Source organism: Fringilla coelebs (assembly GCF_963513975.1).
Source record: "Fringilla coelebs genome assembly, chromosome: 9".
NCBI lineage: Eukaryota > Metazoa > Chordata > Aves > Passeriformes > Fringillidae > Fringilla > Fringilla coelebs.
Genome location: NC_140067.1, coordinates 26,964,767 through 26,989,551, shown reverse-complemented (window position 1 = coordinate 26,989,551; position 24,785 = coordinate 26,964,767). Strand labels below are relative to the sequence as shown.

Genomic DNA, 24,785 nt, shown 5'->3' with positions numbered 1-24,785 from the left:
TGAGGGAATGGTAACACTCATGACAAATGTCTTCAGTGTAACCTGCCTAACTTGCAATTTTGTCCTTCTGCTTATGTTCATGGTGGTCGAGTTGTGGTCAGTTTTAATACACAATAATACATGTCTGGCCAGGTAAAGTGCCTGGCAGGAGAGATTCTTTATCTACTTTTCCTGTCCTCTTTGATTTCTCTGCATCTTTGAGGCCACACTGGCCTGCAGGAGCTAATCTCATCCTTCTTCCTCACAAAGCACTAGTATCACATTTCCCTGTCAAGTGGTCAGGACAAGGCAGCAAAATAAGGGACAGCTTTGCCAGTTCTTCCTGCTTGCCTGTGTGTCTGCCTGTCTCTCCTCTTTATTTTCAAGTTAGAAGCTAATTCTGAAAGTAGATGCATGTTGGAGAAGGTGCTTATGAATGAAAAATCCTGTGCTTTTCAGTTCTCTGTGCCAAGGCTCAGGCACTGCAAAAGGGATGCTAACAGTGCTGTTAGGCAGAAAATGATTCTGCTGTAATTAGCAGCAGCAGCAGCAGCCATGGGCCCCAGGTTCTTGCATTGTCCATCTTGTGAGATGAAAATAATCCAGAATTTGCTTATCTGTGAAAAATCTTCCTACTTTCACAGCAGATAATGGCAGCATAAAAGCATTATTGTACTTAGAATAACTAGTGTGTGTACAAACCCTTCACTTTCATCTACAGTTGTTATGCACTCTCTTTTTCAAGGGGCAAAGGTACTTGTGTATGTCTGTAGGGACCCAAAGGTATACTCTAACTAGATAGCAGTGAGCAAAATTGGTGTTTACTTGTTCTACAAGGAGCTTGGGGAGTAGGCACAGCCTTAATTCAAATTCTTTTATGCACATAATAATAGCAGGAGCTGTAATACTCATGTAAGTAGGAAAGGGTAAATTTCTGCTCTTGGAGAAGAAAAGATGAATTTTGTGAAGACAAAATGATACTATTAAAGTACCAGGACAGGGCTAGAGCTAATACACTTAGCTAATGACTTTCAGCTGTCTATTCTGTATTGGGGGTGGAGTTTTATGGCCATGGTAAAGTTAGCAGATGAGGGGCAGTGAATATTTGGTGATGCTCTGTGGGAAGAATGGCTTCACTGGGATAGATGTCTGTTTTGGGGTGATCAAATGTTTCTCTGGTGTGACTTTGTTTTTGAAGCTCTCTGAAACTGAAGAAAATAGAAGAAGCACTGATAAATTCAAATTAAGAAAGCATCCTGGTTTTACATCTCTAGTTCCTTCATTATTCCTGGCTCAAAATTGAGAGGTAGGATAGAACAGGAGCACCTGAGAGCTCTGAGTTTGTAGCAATAGTTACTTTTTGTTGTCTCATGGCAAGGAGGAATGCAGGCCTGTGTCTCATTACATCTAAGGAAAGTAATTTCTATGCTGCCTCAATAAATGAGACCCTGGTACTACTCCTGCAGCTATTTTTTTTAATAGTCCACTTAATTCAACAAGGCAACACAGATATGCAGGTATGGCTTCATTAAAAAAAAGCCTTCTACAGAGGGGAAATGGCCTGAGAATGCAGTCAGTCTGCTCCACCAACTTCCACAGGATTGTTTGGGACTTCATTTTCATTGATATTTCATTCCTTCAGCTTCTTTTGACTTGAGGTGTAGGTATTTATTGCTCTCAAAATATCTCATTGAACCTTCAGTTTGGTCATTTTTCTGGCTAAAAATTCAGTAATTTTCTGGAGATTTGTGGGGCTGTTGGATTGATTTAGTGGAAGTGCCTTGAAGAAGTCAAGATGATGTTGATATTTATTTTTTATTGACAATAAAGTCTGTGCCTTATGCATGGAGTGCCCTGCAGTCACTGCCTGCTGACAGTCATCAGTTTACACCACCTTCCTGACCCCTGCATGAGGCAGTGGATCCAAAATTTTGCCTAGCAATGCAATTCAGCAGCTTTCTCCTTTCCTAGGGATTCTCCTAATCTCTGCAAATGAATTTTCTGGTGGCAAGATCCTATTCCTGTCTTAGAGCTTTTCCAGAGTAGCAGCAGATGAGCAGATAAGAACTCACAAGTGACAGGCTGGATGAAACATCCTTACTCTGTGTACCAACTGTGAACATCAACCTTCAGCTATTGCAGTACAGGCTTCTGCCTCTTTTACTCAGTTTTTAGACACAGAGCTGATGCATGGAAGATTAACTGATGAACTTACACATTTGGTGTAAATCTTCAACTAAAAAAAAAAATCTTGAAAAGTCCAGAACATTTTAAACTGAAAAAACTGTTCTGGAGGCATCTTTTTAATACTCTTGTGAGGGGTAGGTATTTGACCACATAAAGATGTCTCTCAGCAGCTGCAAAATGAGAGAAAATATGCTTTGAGAACATGTGTTTCAGAAATAGTCAATCTCAGACAGTTGCTTGTCTCATCAACACAATTCTGGATGTCACCAAGACATCTGTGTTGGATAATTACTGCCTCGACCCCAGCAAAACCAATGAAAGCTGCAGCAAATAAACTCTACCCCTATGAATTATGCTTTATTAACCTGTCAGTTCTTTGTAAAAAATAATGGGCAGTTCTAGGTAAAACTTGACATGTTTCATTATGTGTTGTTATGTGTCCCATCTATCCTTTTTATGGTACTGACTAAGATATAATTGGAGCCCAGCATATCTCACAGCAGTTAGATCACAGAAATTGCAAGCTCTAATCTGTGCCTGTCAGTTGTAACAAATATTATGATGACTTTGAGCACATGGATTGTCTCTTCACCAGATTAAATGGCTCAGTTTATGACCTGCAAGCTTGAATGAAAAAAAGGAGCCAAGCTGAAACAGAGCCCTCAATTAGCTTTTGATACTGAGCTGGAACCAGATGGTCATTTGTTTGTTGGGGGGGTCAAGGAGAGACTTGGCTGCTTTGGATGCAACTTTAAGTACCTGGATGGAAAGCTTCAAAGAAAACCTGTGTTGTTTTAATACTAGATTTTGGCAGAGTATTGCTCTGAACTTGAGATTGTGTACCCACCCCACATTCCTCAAGTTGAAGTGGTGTTGTCTGCTGACACTGTTCTCTCATAAACATGTTTTATTTGCTTCTTATCTCATTCATAAACTTGATGGCCTTTACTGCCACCAGAATTTAGACTACTCATCTCTCGGTGTCAGTTTATTTAAGCAAAATGTAAATTTTTAATGTTCTGCAAAATTCTTCCCTGTTCCCCTCTGTCCCCAAGTGCAGAACGTGGTGGAGAAGCTTTATCATCCCATCTTGCCTGGGAGAAGAGAGCTTCTTAAGCCAAGCTTTTGTTTCATTTAAAAATGTAGCCAGGTGATATTTAGGGTGAATATTATAACTCTGATCAATGAGAATGCATTTATTTCTGAAAACCAACCTGAGGCTGGGTGCTGTTTTCATTGAATTTTACATAATGCTTCTGGGCAAACAGAGTATGCCCCTGGGGTTTGTGTTTCTGCTGCTGTCTGTGTGCTACTTTCTGATGGTTCCAGGCAGCTGCCAGATACACAGTGCTGTATTTAAAGTGGTTCCTTGGTGTCCTCTGAGCTGTGCTGTTTCCTCCATCCTTGCATGGTCAGAAACAGCCCAGCCTTGTTGCTTTCATTGCTTGTCATACTATGAAAAACAGCACTGGAACCAACCTGCCAGCATTCCTCCTTTTCCTTTGTCTTCTAAAACATCCCTGGATAATCCAGCTGGAAACCTTGCTTCTCCCTCAAAGCCCCTGGGAAATGGCCAACAGGTGACACAGAGGGCCCCTCAGAGGGTGGGGGACACACTGTAGGACTGCTGATCTCTCCTGTGTTGATCATAGTGGGTTGCAAAGTTCCTGTTGTTTTGCCATTTTTGCTCACTTCTTCTCCAAAGTGGAGTTTCAGTAAGAAGACTGGAGCACCTGTTGGCCACAGATCTGAGAAGCCTGTGCAGCTCAAGGGGAGCTCTTGAGGGGATTTTAACCCTTCATGTAGCAACTGCACCTTTAACATTGGTTCCATCTTGCTCTGCTTCCAGCCTCAGATTGTGATACTCAAGTGCAGCTTGATCCACTCATCAAGAAAAGAGGGAGGGGAGATGTTTGTCTTTCCAGCCTGGTAGGCATCAATGGGGCCTGATGCCAACCTGCTGCTCCTTTATCTGGGCCAAAGGCAGTGCATTGTTTAGCTATTAATAATAAGATTAACTAAGTGAGGAGCACCTGGCACTCTTCATCTTAAGGTTAAATGATCCTTGAAGTGTTTCTGGCAGGTGGGCAAGGCTGTGTTTTGAAAAGCCTTGGTGTTTTTTGTTGGTCATTCTCTGAAGCACTGGAGTGCTTAGTGGAAGAGCCCCTTCTAGCACTTAGTTTAATCAGTGTTCATGTGGTACTCTCATAGAACAGTGAAGTTCTTGTACCAAGGGATTATTGCATCATAGGAAGCCAATATACTGATTTCTCTCCTGTCTGTGCCAGTTTCTCAAGAATAAAACATGTTGTTCTCACTCACTGTGCATACAATTAGGTATATTTATTCTGTGCAAAGCAATTTTGCTGTGGATCATGGAGTTCTTGCATCCCAGCACAGGGACAAGGAACAAAAAAGAATGCAAGCCTTTCTGTCCTTGGTTGTGTGAATCTGCACTGCAGTAACCTTAAGCACTGAGATTATAGCGTGTGGTTAATCCTCTGCTCTGATATTCACAATGTGGACTTCAGAATATTCTCAAACTGACCCACCACCAGTGACAGCTGACCCTTTAGACTCACTAACATCTTAGCAACTGAGGCTTTCCAGAATCTTACTCATGAAATAACTAGATTTTAGGCCTTTCACATGAGGTTCGTGTTTCTGTTGTTTTTTGTTTATTCATGTCTCTTTTTCCCTTTCTCTAGTGAAACTGTGGTCTACCAACTTGGACAACTCAGTTGCAAGCATTGAGGCCAAGGCTAACGTGTGCTGTGTCAAATTCAGCCCATCTTCTAGGTATCACCTAGCTTTTGGCTGTGCAGGTAGGTGAAAAGGATTTGGGGCAAAGGGATATTGTTTCTTCCTTCCTTTATTCCTTGTTCTCCCTAAAGATGTGAGGTTGGCTGCTGTGGCCAAGACTGAAGTGTCTTTGCAGTTAAAATGTCTGTGAGTAAAGCTTCTCAAGTGTCACAGTGCTGTGTCAGTGTCATGCCCCAGCCTGGCTTTTTCATTTGGGTGCCTCTGTCAGAGATAAGGCAGGTAAAGAAATCACCCAGTGCATTTATTGGGATCGCTAAGGCAACCAGGCAGAGCTCAGCGCAGGGAGTCTCAATGTGTTAACATGATGAGAGCTGCTCTTTCTGATTTGTAATATTGTTCTATAAATGCTACAAAGCCATACTGGGAATTTTAACTGGTTTTACCTGAAGCGTGCTGTAAAGCTGTGGCTGTGCGTGTTCCCATAGCTCCAGCTACAATCCCCGTGGGTGGGCTCATGTTTTCCTAGGCTGGGCAAAGATGGCTGTTAACATTTTTATTTTTTTTGAATTAGACAGTGGGGAAGGCACAAGGAGCCTTTTATTCACTTGGGTTAAATGGTTCTTGGTGATAACACAAAGATCTGAGAGCAGAGCAGGTGTCGCTTTGGGAGGAAGCTGTATTGTGCTATGCATACAGTAACTAAAACTCACAGGTGCCTATAAATGTTTAACCAACTCTGCATTTTCTTTCTCCTTGGGGAGTTTTAATGGACCTGTAACTACTTGTTCTGACAACATTTGTTCTCTCTGGATTCTGGGAGATATGCTGATCATTCTTGCAGCCACTGGTTTGCCATTTCATTCAAGTGTTCTCACTTCCAGGCCAGTTATACTTTGGTTGTAACTCTTAGGAGGCAAAAAATAAACTTGCATTTTGAATCCAAAAGTGGATTCAAGCTGGAGTATAAAATATTGACTTGCTTGACAGGCATCTCTCTGAAGTTTAGTGAATCACATGTAAAAACAGTTGAACAATACCTACTAGCAGCATTTGAATGAGAAGGGACTCTCTGGGAAAGGCTCTAGGGAAAGGGGAAAGATGAGCACTAGCTCCAAATGGATCAGCCACTGATTAAAATATACCTATAAAAGCACTATGAAACAAAATTCTTCTTGATAAATAGATAACTGGGATTCTGTGCCACCTGAAAGGCAGAGGGGGGATAAGGCACACATTAATCAAGGCAGGCTTTTGGAGCTGGAGGACATGTGGGGTAGGAGCAGGTGGGAGTGTCTCTGTCCCCACACCCAGATCTAACAAACTGGGCTTGTCCTCAGCAGGTATGTCGAGAAAGAAGCATTAGGAAGCCCTAAAAGTTTCATGGAGGTTTTAAAGGACTGCATGCATTTTTCTGTGATTTAGAGGACACTGAGGGGGAAAAGGGAAAGAAGTACTGAAAGAAGTGTTTACATCTGCTTGATGTTGATAATTGAATCTCTAAATAAAAATTAAAATGGATATTTGATTGATATTATGATTGCTGAAACAATTACATGGGGTCATTGAACCAATGGAAATTGCTTCCCACAATGGAGTTCTAGTTATCTTTCAGCCATAAATACATGTGGGGGAAATGGCATATTAAAAGAAATACTGGAATCTTGAAAGACATTATTTCTAAATTCCTAAAAAATAATCAGAGCAAAGAAATAAGTTAGTGTCTACTTTCATACCCCATATAGTAAAACAGTCATGTTTAATGTGTTATGATGGAGACAAAGGTTTTTCTTCTCCATCAGCTTCAGCTAGTCTTGCTTAATAATTTCATTTAGTTTGTGGAAAAAGGAACATAACTGTTGAATAGCATGAGTTGTCACATAGGCTATAAAATTAATAAAGGAAGAGTCAAAGCTGACTTCCTTGAGTAGTGCTGGGAAAAAAAAGCAAGGAACAGGGTACTGACTTGATCACTCCTGTTTGCCCCCAGCAGAAATAAAAATGAACAATCCACAACACTAAACACTAATTCAGTGATCAGTGTAGTGGCCAATTTTAGAAAGCTGTCTTAGCCCTGCCTTGGCTTGCTCACATGCTAAGAGGATTTTCACGTTTTGAAAACGGTTTCAATTACTTCAGTGACTTATTCAAGGATAGGAGAGCCAAGACTTCTGAGCATTTCATGTCCCACACAGTCTTGTATTGTATTTAAACAGAAGTGCTGTTTCTGTTTGTGCTCTCAATTTATTTGCTGATTTGATGGAGCTTAATGCTATATATGTGTCTGTATTTTTGTGTGTGTATCTGTCTATATCTATAGTTTAATACATGATGAGGTAAGCAATTCATAAATGGTTAGGGAGGAAGTATTGGTATGTAATATTTGAGCTATAAATGGAAGAAGTAAATTGATTTACTATACTATTAATTACATACACATTTCCGTTCCCTTTTTCTGTTTGCAGAATAGCTGAAAGCCAGCATAACTTCTTTAAGCAATATAATTTTGACTGAAGTAGAAATTTTTTCAGTGTTGATGTTTTTATTTTCTTTATAAATTCTCTCTTAACCATTCATAAAGCTGGAGCATCTTTTCATAATGTCCTGTTCTTTCACACCTTGCTTAAGAAAAGCTCTTCTCTGCCCTTGACAAATGCATCTTGCCCAATTGCATCCATCTGTTCAGATTGGCTCCTTCAAGTGGGTTTTCCTAATCAGATGCTTCAGCTAGATCAACATCTCTGTGTTGTTTCCTCTCTTGCCTTCACCACAGAAATATGATGATCATCTTAAGGTCCTTGTCCTTTCCATCCTGTCCCCATCTTACATTTCTTCTTGCTTGTTTGTAACATTTTGGCTGTTGGCCCATGCAGCCCATGATGCTACATTGTGCACAGGTGAAAAGTTGAGAGGTACCTTTCTGCCTTCTCCAATTTTAAAACTCTCTTTTACAGAAAAATTTAAGGAAGATCCCTTAGAGATCTACCAACACATGGCATGAATGAGGTGAGCTGAGGCAGCACAGGGTTCACAGCCTGACTTTGCTTCATTCTCTGTAGGGAATCTTGAACCAGAGGTCTGGGTTTATAAAAACATTTCCACCTGCACCCAGTTTCCGTGCTGCATTGCCAAACTAAAAGGAGGGAACTGAAGAACTGTAGGGGTGGATTTGGAAGCAAAGTCAGGCTGTGAACCCTGTGGCACAGCGAGTGAAATAGGGGGGTTCTGTCACAGGATTGCTGTGATGCTTTGATTTAATGTAACCATCTTTAAAAGTGTTGTTAGACTGTATATCTCCTTGAGAAACACTTTTCTCAAGTAAAGAGCACTGAGTTGGCTTCAGATGATGTAGGAAAACAAGCTTTAGATGCCACTATAAAAGCAAATCCCAGGATTAGCATCTAATGTGGATGATATATAAGTTTCTTTTCTGGGCTCTTCACTCTTTAGCTTTTAGATGACCAAAAAAAATTATCTTGGGTAGCTTAAAACAGAACAAATGGGCCATAAACTAGAAATAGAGCCTATAGAAGAGAGAAATGGATATTGGTTTGAGAAGTAATTCACTTAAAATCAGGCACTTCAGGTGAGAGGAAAGCTGGTGTATCTGGCTACAGCCTGATAAAATCTGTTGTAGTGGAGAGGGCACATAAAGAAGAAAAGACCCCTTTTGTCTGTTACTTTAATAAAATATTCTATTTGCATGCTTACTGAGTTGAAACATTGTCCAGTATAAACTGTAATCACTGCCAAATACAAAATCAGGTCATTCTGTGGTCTTTTCCTCTTTTTAAAACCAGATAGGGTTTTATTCTGAAATTAGCTATATAAATCATGGCTGAAGTTATTATTGTTCTGCCTCAGCAATAGCACTGATGTCCTTAACCCATATATTTTCTAGCAGTGCTGTTTCCCTGCTTTAAAAAGAAAACTAAAAGCAGAAAATGCATCATGCACTTTGCAGCTGGAACGTCCAAGTTGTGCAGTCTGGGTGAGATCAGACTGTCTGCTAACTCCAGTGAGCTCAGTGTAGCTATTGATAGTAGGAATGTTTTATTCCCAACCTGCTGTAATAGTGTCAGCAGCTAGCACAGACTTTTTATTTCCCATATATTATGCAGAGGTTTTGTAAGAATTCAGAGATCTGAAGTTTCTATGATATTAGATGCATCATCTCCTTAAACACTGTATTTTTTTCCTGTAGGACCCACAAATCCAGCAGGTTGGATTGAGGGCTGAGAGAGGTTTCTCAGGGCTGCAGAGATGCAGGACAGAGACTGTCTCCTCTCCAGGAGCTTCACAAAATAAGTGCAAGCAGCAGAGAAACACATATGGACAGGATGGCAACAGAAGGTTTTGCTGCATTAGTTTTAGCTTTGGTCAGTCTCTAAAACAGCTTTGCTATGTTGTCACAAACTCTTGATAGTGTGGGTTCAGATGAAGTGACCACAGCAGGGAAAAAGTGGGATGGTGCTGATTGATGCTGGTGTTATTGCTTAGAGCAACAGAGTTGGAGACTGCCTGCATTGGAGATGCCATATCCCTCCTAAACATCCCAGATCTTGCTTTTCCATCTCTTCTTCACTCTTCCAGTTGCATGGCAAAAACTGAACTGCCTTTTTTCTAGATTAGGTTATTCCCTGATCCATTGAGCACCAGTGCCAGCCCCAGACAGGTTTTTGGCAGCCTGCATCAATGCCAGTGGTCACTAACAAGGGGCAAACCCTCAGTGAACGTGGGGTGTGCTCTTAATGCTGAGGTTCTCCTCTCTTACCAGCTCTCTCTCTTCCTCATTCCCTTCCCCACTTTCTGCTTTTCCTTTGAAGGTGATTTTGCCCTTCCCCACCACATTTTCCAGGCTGTTTAAAGATGTTTCCTGTGCACCATCTTTAGCATTACACAGTGGTGTTGTATTCTGGTTTTGAATGGTCACAAAATTAATTTGATGCTGTGGATCAGTAGCAGTGTTAGGAAGGATTCCTGTTGTTGTGTCAACAGCTTTGTTTTCATTTGCAGCTATTTACCCACCCCTTAAGGTCTCTGCAGCACCCTGATGCACTTACACTTCAGGGTCAAAAGTGGCTTTTTTATCATCATCATTCCATTTTTCTAATATACTTGGTGTCCAAGTGGGGCCACTTTGGAGACTATCCTGGCCAGTGAAATATTGATTTTTCTGCTGCAGTAACTGGAGCAGTGATTTCTCTTTCCCAAACATCTCCCTGTAGAGTTAGCCTTGTACACTGTCTCAGATATGGGTGACTTACCTGCCTTTCACTCAGCTCAGAAGAATGATGGGATATTAATGACCAAGAAGGTAGTGTGCCTTTTTGGAAGAGAATTAATGTTTTCCAGCTGAGAGCAAGGTCTTACCTTAATAGATTCTCATGGGTGAGCAGTGTGTTCTGTTGAAAGCCTGCAGTGACTCAGAAAGGATCTATTTGTGTGAGTATATGACATGTTTAGGGTGGAGTTAGGCAGCTTCCTTGGGCTTGAGCTACGAGATTACCTTCAGTGTATGAATTGAGCTCAGTGTTTAAAGGCACAGACAAAGGTGCCTGTGGAAAAACTTCACAGCAGTGAGTGCTCAGAATTCAGCCTTGATGAAAGCAGTGGCATGCAGCAGTTCAGGGCTTGCCTATTACTTGGATAGGACTTTACCTGCTGTGAGTCTTTTCATTTTGTGGGTAGGTAATAATAAACCTTCCTCTAGTCCATGATCTCTGAGGCTGTTGGCAGGGGAAGTAGGGGGTAGGATTTGTGTTTTGGAAGTGCACATTTGTCACCTTTAATTCAAACTCATTCCAGAATTCACTGCAAAGCCTTTGTTTGTTTTGCATTGGAAAGCATTTACAGCACTTCAGTCAGTTAAGGCTTGTTTGGAGGAATCTGTATTTCTGGCCAGTAAGGCTGTGATCATATTTCTGTCCCAAAGTACTTATTGAAGTGGAAACACTGAGCTTAGTGGGATGTTTTAGGTGAAGGTTTGACTTACATGTCATCCCTCTTCATGGACCCTGGGATGTAAATGAAGGTGAGATATCAAACCAAGCCTTCTGCTGTCCTGGTGAAGGCAATCTTTCTGGCTCTAGTAGTGGATCACATTGTACTTCTGCTCAGGACTGACAGTGAGAGACACTGCACCTATACCATGTTATTTAAACTTAAGATCTTTGTAGTTAAGCTGATTTTTCTGTTCCTGCACATCAGAGATGCTGCCAGATCTGCTAGGTAGTATCTTCCTGCCTTGCTGCCACTGCTTCCTAGGAAATCACAAAGGGCCATGAAACCTCTCATCAGTGTGCAGGATGTGTTGCATGTGCAATTTTCACATAAGCCTTAAGAGTTCAAGAGCTGATAGAACTTTTTTACTTACACAGAAAAAGCAGTATCTGACTTGTCTTGAATAAAGCAATTGCAATGAATAGTGACTAACAATATAGAGACCCACTGGGGAGTTTCCTAACTTTGTCCCAGAGGTCATCACACTTCAGTAACAAGTGAATGAATAAAATGAACTTGAAAAGCTCCATTTGATTCTCTAGAGAAAAGGATAAATCTGTCATTGGCAGAAATGAGCGTACTAATTGTTTGCTTAAATATTCTTTTCATGAACGTTTTGTCTTACAACTGGCACAGAAGTCATTTAGTCAATGTGACGAAATTCAAATTTAAATTGAAATGAGCCTTGGAATTCAGGAAGAGATAGCCAACTCCAACATTCATCTTTTTCTCAGAATGCCAAATTGCTCTTGCTGCTAGCTGTTGCTGTATCCCTTAAGAGTTTAATGCTTTCCAACCTCTGCAGTTTTACTGGTAGCTCATTCAAAGGAATTGCTCTTTGGAATGACATCCTCTGTAATGGCTTGCTGTGTTTTCTCCTGTTCATACTGCATGGATTAACTGTTTCAACCTTTTATTTGGGTACTGTGCTTCCATACTAACTGGTGAAGATTGTCACATAGCACAGGAAAATCTGTAACTGGTGAGTGCAGTGTGAGCTCTCATCTCAAAGGCATCTTTTCACAGTGTCTGAGCATCTAAACATTACATGAATCTTTAAGAGTAGAGTTTTAAATGTTTGGGCAAGGTTCGTATCAGCCATTTAAATCTCAAGAAAATGACAAAAAATGAGACTGTAGATGCATGTGCAAATCCAGATGCTCTTCACATTACTTGTTTCATTGCCTCCTTAGGGTATGTTGCTTCTTTTCCACCTTGGATACCTGTGTTTCATCACATGCTTTCCTGTGCTTGTTTCCCTGTATACACAATCCACCATACCTTTGGTTTAAGCCTTCTTATCTGAAGCTTGGATTTTAGCAAATATAACACTTCTAATATCATTCCTCTCTTCCAGTGAGTCTGCTGTGAGGTCAGTTTTGATAATGAATCAGGTCATCATCTCCAGAAACTAGTTAAGACTAGTATCTCCTCAGGCTAGTGAAGCAAAATGTAGTTCTGGACTAAAATCAGGTTTGACTGATAATTTGGCCAACTCAAGTTCTCAGGAGCCTGCACTTCCCTTTCCTTAGAGCTGCTTTGACTGCTCTGAAGCCTGTTTGGTTCTCTTTTTATGATGTCTGCTGATACAACAGAAACCCGAAAGCTGTTGCTTCATAAATGCACTCTTAAAATCCTAGGGAGGATGTTCCTTTCACATCCATCTTTTGTAATGCCTCAAGCCCTTGTCTACATGATCTTGACCTCTTGGGGTGTGTGGTTCCAGGGAATCTGACTGTGCTGCCCTCCATCACAGCTCTGTGACTTGTGCAACTTTGATTCTTTCAAGAAGCAGACCTGACATGGCTTTAGCATTAAGAAGAGTGTTTGTTGTGTGCAGTATGTACCTTGAATTGAGAGAGATGTGTTCAGCAAGTGGCATGGTATTTTTAGCCTTGATAGATGTACCCAGCACTCCATGTACAAGTAAGGCTCCTGTTGCTCATGTAAGAAGTTTCATCTCTTCCAAGGTCTAGTCCACTTAAACAGCATGGATTGAAGCACCTTTTACCTTAAAATGCCTGTTCTTCACATGCTACAGGTGTCATAAAATTTATTTTGGACATCAGTTTACAGGCACTAGTGCATGTAGAGTTATGCATTTACATAGTGAGAAAAGCTGTGTTAGCAGCATAATTGAATGTTGCAGCTAAACAGTGCATAATTATTTTTTCCTCTTTCAGATGTAAAGAATGAATTCTTTCCAAAACTGGAGGTTATTATTGTTGTTGTCGTCATTAGTTTTGTAGCATTAGTAAATCTTGCTTGCATGTACTGAATATTTTGTTTCTCCAATAATCTGATAGACAGCAACCCTTGAAGTGCACAAAACCATCTATCCCTTACTTCTGTGAGAAATTGCTATAGCTCTTTAAAACCATAAAGGTCAAAGTTTCAAAAGAGTTCTAGAGAAATCTGTTTTACTTCCCTCTCCCATCAGAGCCCTTTTGTCAACTGATTAATATCTAATGTTTTATGTCTCCTCCTTCCCTCCTTAATGTAAGACAAGTTATTTAGGGTGAAGGCTTTATGGGCTGCTGTATCAAAAGCTTTAGACAAGTCAGTAACAAAATGTCCCCAGTGTGTAAAGACCATTATCCATAACCTGGCAAATGTCATCTGTAACTTTGAGCTATAGGGAATCTGTGGAATACAAAGGTTAAAAACCCAGTTGGCAGTTCCCATCAAGGCTGCTGTTCTCTTTATCTGTTCAGCAGAGGGAGATATAGATCTTTAGAGGAATGCTAGTGTTGGTATGTATTTTTTGAAAAATAGTACAGTTGGTGTAAGAGATGCAAATCCCTGGCTGAAGCAGGGGTATAGTGTTTCCTGCAGAGCTCTGTCAAAATATTTCAAGTGCTGACCTGAAACCCTGTGCTGGGACACCCCTGAGCCTTTCTTTTGTAGAAGGGTCTTATTGTGCTGTTGGTTTTGCCAGAGATTAAACTGACAGACATTCAGTCTAACCTCAGCTCTTTATTTCAGTTTTCTGAAGTGTGGAGTGGAGCTTTTCACTGTGCCCCTTTTACCATCCATTTTGCTAAACAGAACACTGTTGGTCATTTTCCTTCTTCTCAAAGCTGTGTTCTTTGTTTGTTTAAATGAAAACCTGGGCTGGATTTGTGTTGAATTCCCTAAATGTGATTTTTTTTGAGGGTGGATTTCCATTGGATTCCTTAAATCTAATCTTTGGAGGCTGTTGCCCATCATCTGTATTGCAGTGTAGGAAAATGAGATTAAGTTGTCATCTCCAAATACCCATGTGCCTTGCTCTGCTTTAGAAACTTCCTTTCATCTCCTCACTAACATCATGGGCTCTGTGGCTTCCTCACTTTAAAGGGTTTAGTTGTTTGGGCTTTTTTAAGATTTTGCTACCAGCAAAATGAATCATACAGACCTTGCTTAATCTTGTATAGTCTTTAAAAGCACATGGGGGAGGTTTTCACCTGCAGGGAAAATATGTATTGAATGCTTTTCTCAAGTTCAGTCCCTTTTTGGGTGGCCACTGAATGTTTGACACCTATGAAGATGGGGATGCAGCACCTCCTCAGGAGTCTGGTACCACTTGTCTAGACAGAGCTCTGAGAGCAAATATAAATGAAGTACTGCATCCCAAATCATCTTGGACACACACCTGAAATACAAAATAAGGGCATTGTTACAGTTTGCTGCTGTGGACCAGAGCATTGCTTCTAAAAGAGATTGCTGAGATTTCCCCAGGGCTGCAGAAAAATGGTTATTCAGAGAAAAACTGTTCCTTCATTGCAAAGGAAACTCCAGGTAAAAAAAGAGAAAAAAGCAAATGCATCCAATGAATAATTTTGTCTTAATTATAGAAACAAAGCACTTGCAGTTTCTCCTGGAAGAAAAAATTGTGAATGCAAAGCCATATTCAGCAAACATTTTAGTGTGCCTGTGATAATGGCTGTTGGGATAAATTTTTCTTGCTTTATTGGGACTTTTTTGGAAGGGAAGGCACAAACAGGAAAAATAAAAAATACCAGTTAGCTTTACCTGTGCTGCAGTGTTCTGGGGGAAGGTGTTGGAGTGACATGGGTCTTGAGGAGCAGACAGCAGAATGTCACTCATGTGATTTGTCATGCTGCAGGAGAGAAGCAGCACACTGCATTCTTCAGCAGGATGCTCCAGACAGATTTGTCTGCAAAGGTTCTTTGCTTCAGGCTGTATCAAACCCATTTTTAATCTCTTGCCTTTACAGTAAGGGAAATTGTTTGTACAGAGGGCACTGATGTCAACTTACTGTTGTTGATATTATCTAATTCCTTCTTCAGAAAATTCTTGTGCTAATTTTTAGTGCAGGGCTTTGTTCCTGTGAATTCAAGTTCACTTCTCCCTGTCCCTAATGCATTGTCATCTCTTTTCTTTTCCTGAAGCATTTATTTCTTTTATGTAGTGGAAACTATCACACTGTCTTCCCTCCCAGAAGTGGTTTGTGATGAGCCAAACCCTGTGCTCATCATAGCCCATTCCAGTATTACTCTCTCAATTGAAATAGATCTCTTTACAGTGTTTTGGTGGCTGGAAGGCTTCTTCACCATTCTTTGTCAAATGCCCAAATACTACCCTGCATTTCTGTTGTTGAAATAAAGATCCTTTTTTTCCCCTCCTCGCTGTCTCTTCTGCCCTGGATGAGATTTTTTTGGGGGGAGTTGTCACTCCATGAAATTTCACTTGTTGAGTTGAATTATTCCCAAAGATGAAATCTTCAGCTGTCCTATGTCCCCAGTGTTCTCTCCAGAGCAAAACCCACATATGGATGTTCAAACTCCAGCCAGTCTTTCTGCTGTAGGGAAGATTAAATCTCTACCCCAAACTTTCTGAATAAAGCCACGTGAAGATCTGCAAGTACTGTTGTTTGGTATTACAGGTTTGGCAAGAGTTAAAATTGAGCTGCTCATTTTCACTAGTAAGAAAAAAAAGTGAATTAAAGGAGAGCTAAGGTTGTATGACAGTGCTTCATGCCACCCCCATTGTGTGGGTGTAGATAGACAAAACCTGAAAGATCTGAGAAGCCAGAAACCTGTGCAGCAAAACACAGCCCAAACATTACTGCTGTAGTGCTGAGAGGTGGGCTAATGCCTTGCCTTTCTTATGTCAAGAGCAAATAGCTTAAGCAAGTTTGTATTTAAAAAAAAAATCTCCCTAATCCTTTGACATAAGAGCACTTTCAAGACAGCTGAGGGGAGAGTTTATAGAATTGTCTTTGGAAATTCATGGAGCATGACTGAGTAGGAGTCTTGAAAACAATTATTTAACTTGGAAAGTGAATCCAACTTTGCAGTTGTCCCATCCTTGACTGGGCAGTTGGGCTGGCTGGATTTAAGAGGTCCTTTCCAACCTACAGTATTCCATGACTTTCAGGGCCCTTGAGCAAAAATGGATTTCTGACAGATATGGCATTTTATATAGGATTAAATTTCATTTGAGCTTCCTCATAATTAAATTCTAAGTTGTCTTTCAACCAGCCTTTGATATCGTTGCCTTGGCAGGGAGGCTCCATTTCCTGGTGCACAGGTATATAGAAGATCACTGCAGAAGTTCCACTTTTTTTATTAATGTCTTTTCAGTAAGTCTGTAAGTAATTCTGAAGCTGGGTAAATGGCTTTTGTAGATTTCCTCTGGAATTTAAGGAAATTTGTTTTCAAGCATTTAATTTGCAGGGTTTGGGCTCTGATGGCAGCCTTTACTCAGGTGTTGTTTACCTGGCCCTTGTTCAGATTTCTCTAAGGACCAAGGTGCCCTCATGGGCCATGTCATCCTCAGTGTACTGTATGGAAGTACAGTGATTTGAGTTTATTTTTAAACCAGGATGTTTTTCCCTTTTATCTCCTTCCTCTTTCTCCTCCCTAACATAAGAAAGGTTTTTCCTGATGAAAACTGAGGTTTTGTGTGAGTCTCCTGATCCTGTTTCCATTTTTAGTCCAGCCAAAGACTTTACCTTTGTGGATTCAAGCTTCCTTTTTTAAAGCAAGAAATCACACTGAGCTTGACCAAAAAAGAGACTTTTGGTTAACCCATCTAAGTTCTGTTAGTCTACCTCTTGTTTATCTCAGTTCAGCAAATACTCATCAGGATGGCTCATCCCCATTTTCATGGCACATCAGGTAGGGAAATAACAGTGGGTGCTCTTTCCTTTTACCCAGAGACACTCAAAGCAAGCTTTGATTTGAACCACTGTATTCTGGACACTTGAAGGCATAAGGATGTAGTTATATTTTCCTGCTAAACAAGTTGCCTAGATACAATTCTCAGAGCCCTGAAAACTGAGTGATCTTGCTTACACTTGGTATACAGAGGAGAAATGAGTGGAAAAAAAAGATCAATTTGTGTAGGTAGATGTTTAAAAATATATATATATAATTGGATTCCAGCTAACCCCTTCAATGTTTGAGTGATAGAGGCTTCCTCCTGGAGCTCAATCTTTTTTTTTTTTTTAGCCAATGGAAATAAAACTGAAATTAAATGTTACAAAGTCATGTCATTCTGAGGAAAATTTTGTAGGCTTGTTTTATACCCTTTTGTTTTGCTGTTCTTTTGGTTTCCCCAGCATAACCTAATTGATGGCAAGCAGAGGTATCTTGCACCAAATTTGCTCTGACTCAGTTTGTCTTGTTAAACAGGTCATTTAAATACACCCCCTCAGACTATAAATGTCTCCTATTGTTCCTGCTGATGTACAGAGTTTCACTGGTGAAAACATGCCAGCCTTGATCCAAGCTTGAAGTTCATATGGAGGAAAACAGACAAGTGAAGACCATGGGGCAATCACCAGCTGAGGACATGAGTTACTAGATGTAACAAATCAGACCATCACGGTCAGAGAAGCACAAGAGCACATTAAAGATTACACTCCAGCCTGAGCTTCTGTTTCAGTAAAAGATCTGTAGCATGAGATGTGCAGGACTGCAGGCTGTAGCCAGAGCATTAATGTATGAAATTATTTTGACCTTTAGGTTTGTTATTGAAGATGTATTTTATTTTAAAAAAGTCCAAAATGTGCCTTGATCACAGAATACTTCTATCAGACCACTTAATTAACATCTGGCTGCCTACCTGACAGCTGTGCATTTCAATATGGGCATTTTCTTGTCCGTGGCATTTATCTGCTGTGGAACAAGGAGCATCATTATATTCTCAAGTCTGTGAGTGCTGAGAAATCCAAGTAATGTAAAGAACTTTTTTTTTTTAATGGATCAATAATCTAAATATTGAACAGTTGAGAAATGTGCATTTTTAAATGATTGAAATAAGAAAAATGGGCATTGATTCTCCAGCAATTTAGTTTTCCAGAGGAGAGCCACAGAACCTTTGTATGCAGCTCTTGGGTCTTTCTAGTGGTTACATCCTTTGAATATAAAACTGTTGCATTGCAGGTAAATTTTTGTTTTGCTGTCCTTGGCTTGATATTCCTTCAAGTAAGTGGTTCTTGGTTGAAAAAAGCCTGGGGGGTCTTGTGAATTAGCTGATGCTGATTAATGTTCATGGTGAAAGTGGGTGCAACACATGACCTACAAGATAAATGTTACCTGGAGAGTGGGATTGCTCTGCTCTCTGGTTTTTGTGTGTGGCTGCCTTGTGTGTGCTGGTACTCAGTGAAAGATGGAATTGCTGCTGTGTGACACCCTGTCATAACCCTTGCTGCTCTTTGTGGAGCTGCTGTGCCTCACTACGCAGTAAAAGCTTTACAACAGGTGGTGTTGAACCTAAAGCCTGCTGGTAGCAGCAGTTTTGTAAATTTTTTTAACAAGCCTAAATGTAAGGAAAATCACTTCTGGGAAAAGCAGGCTCTGTCCTTTTTTTTTTTTCTTTTGTTTAAACAACTAAAAACCCAAGATCAATTCCATTTTTCTAAACAGCTCGGAGATTACCTACGATGCTGCTGGCTCCATTAGCAATTCCCAATTCTCTTATTTTAGAAGTTCTGAAACCTGATTTCTGTGACTATGTAACCACATCATCAGCTCGTTTACTGCATCCCCACCCCTACAACCAAGCTGAATCTGAGGATTGAGGCTGAGGAGGTGCTGATCCCTTCACCTTGTTCAGCACAAACCCATCCTTCTCTTTTGCCCTTTTCCTGCCAGCTGGAGTCTTGTGAATTTATGAGCAGCTGAGCAGAGAGGGATGCCATCCTCTGCTGACATGGGTTGTATTTACTGAAGAGGTGGCAAGATCTCAGGAGTTTGGAGAAGTCTGAATTCTTGATTAGTTGTCACTTGATGGCTCAAAGGTGAAAGCAGCAGTGTCCTAAGGGGAAGTAGGCTGAGAGTAATGGAAAAGCACTATTTAAAAACTCAGGCTTGTGGTCAGGGACCTCTCTGCAGCAATGGCAGAACTTAGCTGTCCTTTTTGCCTTCTGAGATCACTTAAAAATACATGGATAAAAAATAAAATTACTTGCCAGCAAACATTTGAATTCAGAAGGTATAGCAGCCGATTTCTGTCATGCTCAGCTTCTGCAGTGACATTGAACTAGATGAGAATTGTTCTGGAGTGTTTAATTTGTTATGAAATATATACATGTTCCTTCCCTTTATTTCATAAATATTTAAATTAAGCCTGAATGCAGAAGAAAAGGTGAAGCAGGGAGCTGTTGCTGCCCAAGGGCTGGGCAGGCAGGAAGCTTTAACTCTCTAAATGTGGATTCTAAGATGAACTTGTTCTGAGTGAGGTTTCTGGTTGGGGTAGAAATTAGCTGAATTATGATATTAATGTTCATTTTGAGGAGCAAACAAGAAGCAAATACCCCTGGTGCTGCTGGTTGGCAGTGGAGCATGCTCCATGGTCTGCCAGGGATGCTGAGGGCAGGAGCCAGCACTGGGATGCTGGATGAGCTGATAGGTTCTTGTGGAGTTCAGGAAGTGTTTGATTCCCCTCATTTCCCACTCCATTTTCCCCCACCTTCAGCTGCCTCTTGGGGAAAAATCTCATTTTCTGAGCCTCCCAGAGCACCTTGCCACCTCACCTCTGACCTACTGGTATGCCAGAGATGCTGCCCATCCCATCCCATTTCAGCTCATCAAAGTCCACCAGGCAAGGCTTCTGCTGGGGTCCCTGGGAGTTGTATTTTTCTCATTTTGCTTCACTTTGGGGCTCTCTACTTCCTCAGCAGATGGCATTTTTATCATGTTTTTTGTGAAGTCCATATGGCCTACAAGAGAGAGTATCTCTTTAATTGTAAAACATGACCACCTGTTCAGATTTTAATGAGTGCAGTGAGCATTCATCTTCATGTATCTACTTAAAAATAGCTGCTTCAATTGAATTTAAAAAAACAAACAAAAACCTAAAACTCATTTGGGCGCCAACACTTTGTCTGCTGAAATAATCAATTAATAATTAAGTGGCTAATTTTGGAGCCCACTGGCCTTGCTGGTTCCCTCAGACCCGTTGTGATGAGAGCAGACAGTGATTGATTGCCCTGCTGATGCTGAAAGGCACGGCCGTGCTGGGGCCAGATGCTGCCAGGCTTTGAGCTGTTTACTGGGATGTTTGGAAGGTGAATTCAACTTCATGGTTCTCTTCTGCAAATAGACTTGTCTGCCCTGCCACAGCTCTCTCCTCTCTGCACTGCTCCAGCTGCTCACATGCAGGTATCCCTTTCCCTGCCACTTTCTTGAAGGATAAAATCTGGTGCTCAAAAAGGTGCCCTAATGATGGGCCAGTGTTGAAACTGTAAGCAAAAATACACTTGAAAGGCTTATCCACTAACTGATTCCTAATAAAAAGCCTTGCTAGAATCATTCTGCTCATTAAAATAACAATTGCCAGTTAACTGTTTCACAGCTCCCACAGGTCTGCTGGATAGATGAGAAACTGTGGAGTTTCTTGGCTTCAGCTTTCAGGGAAGTAGAAGGAACCAAGATGTCCAGGTCTTGTTAGGGTGTTAATGCTTAATTCAAAGTCCCTTAGAAAATTAACCCATTGTGCAATTAGCCTGTTGCAACATTGTTGCTCTACAGCTAATTAAAATCCCCAAATGGTAGGAGCACACTGGGATTTTGGTTGTTTGGAGGTTTAGTATTTCAGAGGTGAAAGACACAGGAGCTGTTTGAAAGAGTGCTCGGGGCACAGCTCCTTCAGTGCTGATAGTAAGGGCTGCAACAGCTGCTGGGTTTCAAGATAAGAGTAATTTGTTCACCTAAGTGGTGGAGGAAACTTGGTGTGGCTGCTTGGAGCATCTCCTTTTACACCTTGAGGAGGAGGAGAGCCAGAAATCCTTACCCAGAGAGGCCTCTGAGCTGGTGAAGTGCTGGTAGCAGTGCGAGGGGAAGGTGATTTACCTGCCCACCTTATTGTATTGAAGGTGTTTGTGACACAGTCCCCACCCCATGGCCACCAAAAATTAGCCCCTTAATCTGGGGGAGGATTTCCACTTGCTGCTCTGATGGTGGTTGCAGTAGATTGATGTAAACCTGGTTATCTCTCAAACTGTATGGGCTTTTGAGACAGCAGGTCTCTCAGTTGTGCAGAGAGCAACACCCAGCTTTGAAATGCTGTGCAAATACAAAAATGGCTGTAGCTAGTGGCTTTTAAATTCATTTCTATGTAGTCTTTGTGATAAGCTTCCACCAGTGGGACATTATTTGAGTGGGAATAGGGTCAGAGCAGATTTCAGCTGATGTCTGGGTATCACAAGTTGCTCAGTGAGAGAGATGTCCAGCTTGGTTTCCATGTGTGTGGCCTTCCCTCCCTGTGCTTCCAAAATAGCAAGGGGTAATTAAATGAAATTCAACATTAAAGGCTGAAAGTTGGGAAGGAAGAAGCTTATTAACCTTGTTGAGCTGGAAGGAGCACTGTGGGGGTGTTTGGGGCTTGGGTCTCATGAGGTTTTCTCTTGTTTTTCTGGTTTCTTGGGAATTGACATTTGGCTGTGTAGAAAAGCAAACGTATCACTAATTCTGCTGTGATCCCTTTCATATGGTTGTGGCACTGGGGCACATCTGTGAATTAAATCTTAAAATGAACTGGAATTTAGTCTGTTCCCTCATTAGCAGAAATGCTAATTCTTTCTTGATTGGTAATAAAGTCAGAGGAGAGAAGCAAAAAGCAAAGGTAGGAAGGTTATCCATCCAGAAGCAAGCATGACAAATATAATCCTGTTTTTCCACAATCCAATTTAAGTAGTAGACTTGAGTTTTTACCCTTGAGTTCTTCAGCAGTTTTCGAAGAGGGGACAGCTTGAGGAAGGAAAAGAAGTAGGCTGGGAATTGGAAATGGCAATTGGAGTGGCTGGGCAGGGAGCTGAGAAGGCAAGCAGAGGTGAGAGTCCTTTTAGTTGCTGCCTTGAACAGGGTCATGGGGTTTGCAGGAGGACACATGCACAGGCACACACATGTGATTGCACCTTTTTGCCTTCCTGACCCTTTGAAAGGGAGCATGGACCCTTGTAGAACGAATTTTGAGGCTGTTTTAGGAAGCCTCTTTTGCTGTAGCACAGACTGTTTATCCTAGACTGGTTTGAAGTGAGATGTGGAAACTGCAGGCAGGATTTTTGTTGTGATCATTACAGGTCCTGTGCATCCTTCCCAGCTGATTAAATGTGGTGGTGTTTGTGGGTCCCTAGGACAAGGGAAGAGATGAGAATCTTACTCCATGTTTCAGAAGGCTGATTTATTATTTTATTATATTATATTGTATATTAGATATGGTATGATATTATATGAAAATTATACGATGTGAAAATTATATATGATATTATATGAAAATTATACTATGTGAAAAGGATATATGATATTATATGAAAATTATATGACATTAAAATTATTATATTATATGAAAAGTATATTATATAGGAAAATGATATGAAAATTATATGATATTATATGATAAATATATGATGTGAAAATTATATTCTAAAACTATACTAAAGTAATAGAAGAAAGGATTTCATCAGAAGGCTAGAAAAGAATGAATAATAAAATCTCCTGACAGACTCAGAGTCCAACACAGCTGGCTGTCATTGGCCATTAATTAAAAACAATTCACATGCAACCAATCAAAGCTGTACCTGCTGGTAAACCATCTCCAGACCACATTCCCCAGCCATCAGATAGTTATTGCTTACATTTCTTTCTGAGGCTTCTCAGGAGAAAAATCCTCCTAGAGAAAGGATTTTCATAAAATATGTCAGTGACAAAACCTAAATCCCTTTTCTTCCTCGTGTGCAGATCACTGTGTTCACTACTACGACCTCCGCAACACTAAGCAGCCCATCATGGTGTTCAAGGGGCACCGCAAGGCCGTCTCCTACGCAAAGTTCGTCAGCGGCGAGGAAATCGTCTCTGCGTAAGTGCTGCCTCTTGTGTGGGGGTGCAATATTTACCAGCATGGCCTGAGCTTGTCTGGCCCTTGCTGCTTGAGCACATAGTGGCACCGTGGTGCTTTCAGCCCAGAGACATTTCTGGGTGCTTGGGGACAAGTGCGGGCATGCCGGGCTCCTGTGGCTGCGGGTGGAGCTCTCCCTGTAGCAGGGGCTGCTCCTCGGGTTTACCTCTGGAGGAGAAGCTTTAAGGTGATGGTGGAGGAAAGGAGTCGGTTCTGATGCAGAGCTTTATTCTGGCCCACAGGCCTCTGAATGCATTAACTACTCCAACAGAATCCCGACTGGATGGTTCCCATCCCTTTTACCAGGGGAGAAGGGGAGGGAAGGGGGAGGGAGCCACCAACCAGGTACAGGAGGGGAGGTCTCAAGGGACAAAGGACACCTGGATGGCTCAATGTCCCCCCAGGGGTAGGGGGCATCTTCTGCATTCTGCCAATCACCTGATGCCCTTCTGGAATGCCAGGACTGACAGACAGTGCTGGGCAGGGGGCAAGGGAGGGGGAGGGAGAGGTGACTGACACACCTGGCAGGGAATTATCATGGGAGTAACTGTGTTTATGAGGTAAATCCTGAAATCACAATGCAGCAATGTAGGCTAAAAACTGTGTAGCCTTCACTTCTCTGTGCTCTTCAGGGCTGCTGAGCAAGTTCACCTGTGTGGGTGGCTGTTCTCACAGGCTGCTGTGCTTTTGGGAGGCAGATCGTTGCTTTTCTCCAAGTTGAAAATAGAAATTCATTTGTGGTGTCATTTGGCTCTGCTCTGTCTTGTGCAGCTAAAATGCTTAGGAGGAATATGAAGGCAACTAGATACGGCTCCTGTGCCCAAGTGCTTACTTTGGGAAGCTGAAGGTGGACTTTGCAGGCAGACTGAGTTTTTACCCTTGAGTTCTTCAATAGTTTTCAAAGAGGGGACAGACTGAGGAAGGAAAAGAAGGAGGCTGGGAATTGGAAATGGCAACTGGAGTGGCTGGGCAGGGAGCTGAGAAGGCAGGCAGTGTGTGTGCACTGAGGATGCTCCTGACCAGAGCTCTGAGATGAAGAAAGCTGCTGGCAGAGCCCTGGGGATAAAAATCTGCAGTAGAACACAACTGATGAGTGACAGAAGAGATCAAATAGTACTGCTATGTATATGGTCTGAAGAGGAGGTTTAGCCACAGCCTGAAAGCAGCTCAAGTAGGACTGACTGTTTGATCTGTTCTGTGGTAATTTATTATCTGCTCTGTGAAGGCCCTTTTTGGGCTTATATTTGGGTTAGAAAGTGGACAAAGAGAAGCTGTGTTTCATGACTCTAATAGCATGCAGCTCTTCAGCCAGGGCAGTCCATAAGATCTGCCATGGAGGCCCTGAGGAGCAATATTGTCCAGTGTCTGTACAGTTATGTGGCCAGATGTGTCTGCCCCAAAGCCAGATGTGGCTGCTTCTCTTCTGGATAGGTTTTCAATCACATGGCAATGAATGTGTCAGGTCACCTAGTGAAAATTGGCAGGGGCTGGCTACAAGCATCTTCAAT

The 24,785-nt window shown here is 41.5% G+C and overlaps 1 protein-coding gene across 3 annotated transcripts in view; it reads left to right on the top strand.

Moving 5' to 3' along the window:
* COP1 (COP1 E3 ubiquitin ligase) overlaps positions 1-24,785 on the top strand; it is a 125,011-nt gene that overhangs the window by 64,506 nt on the left and 35,720 nt on the right. For all 3 annotated transcript variants that reach the window (XM_084211601.1, XM_084211602.1, XM_084211600.1), the window contains exons 15-16: positions 4,875-4,991; positions 23,121-23,238. In XM_084211601.1, coding sequence (XP_084067727.1) covers positions 4,875-4,991; positions 23,121-23,238 — 235 coding nt within the window. The remainder of the gene's footprint in view (positions 1-4,874; positions 4,992-23,120; positions 23,239-24,785) is intronic.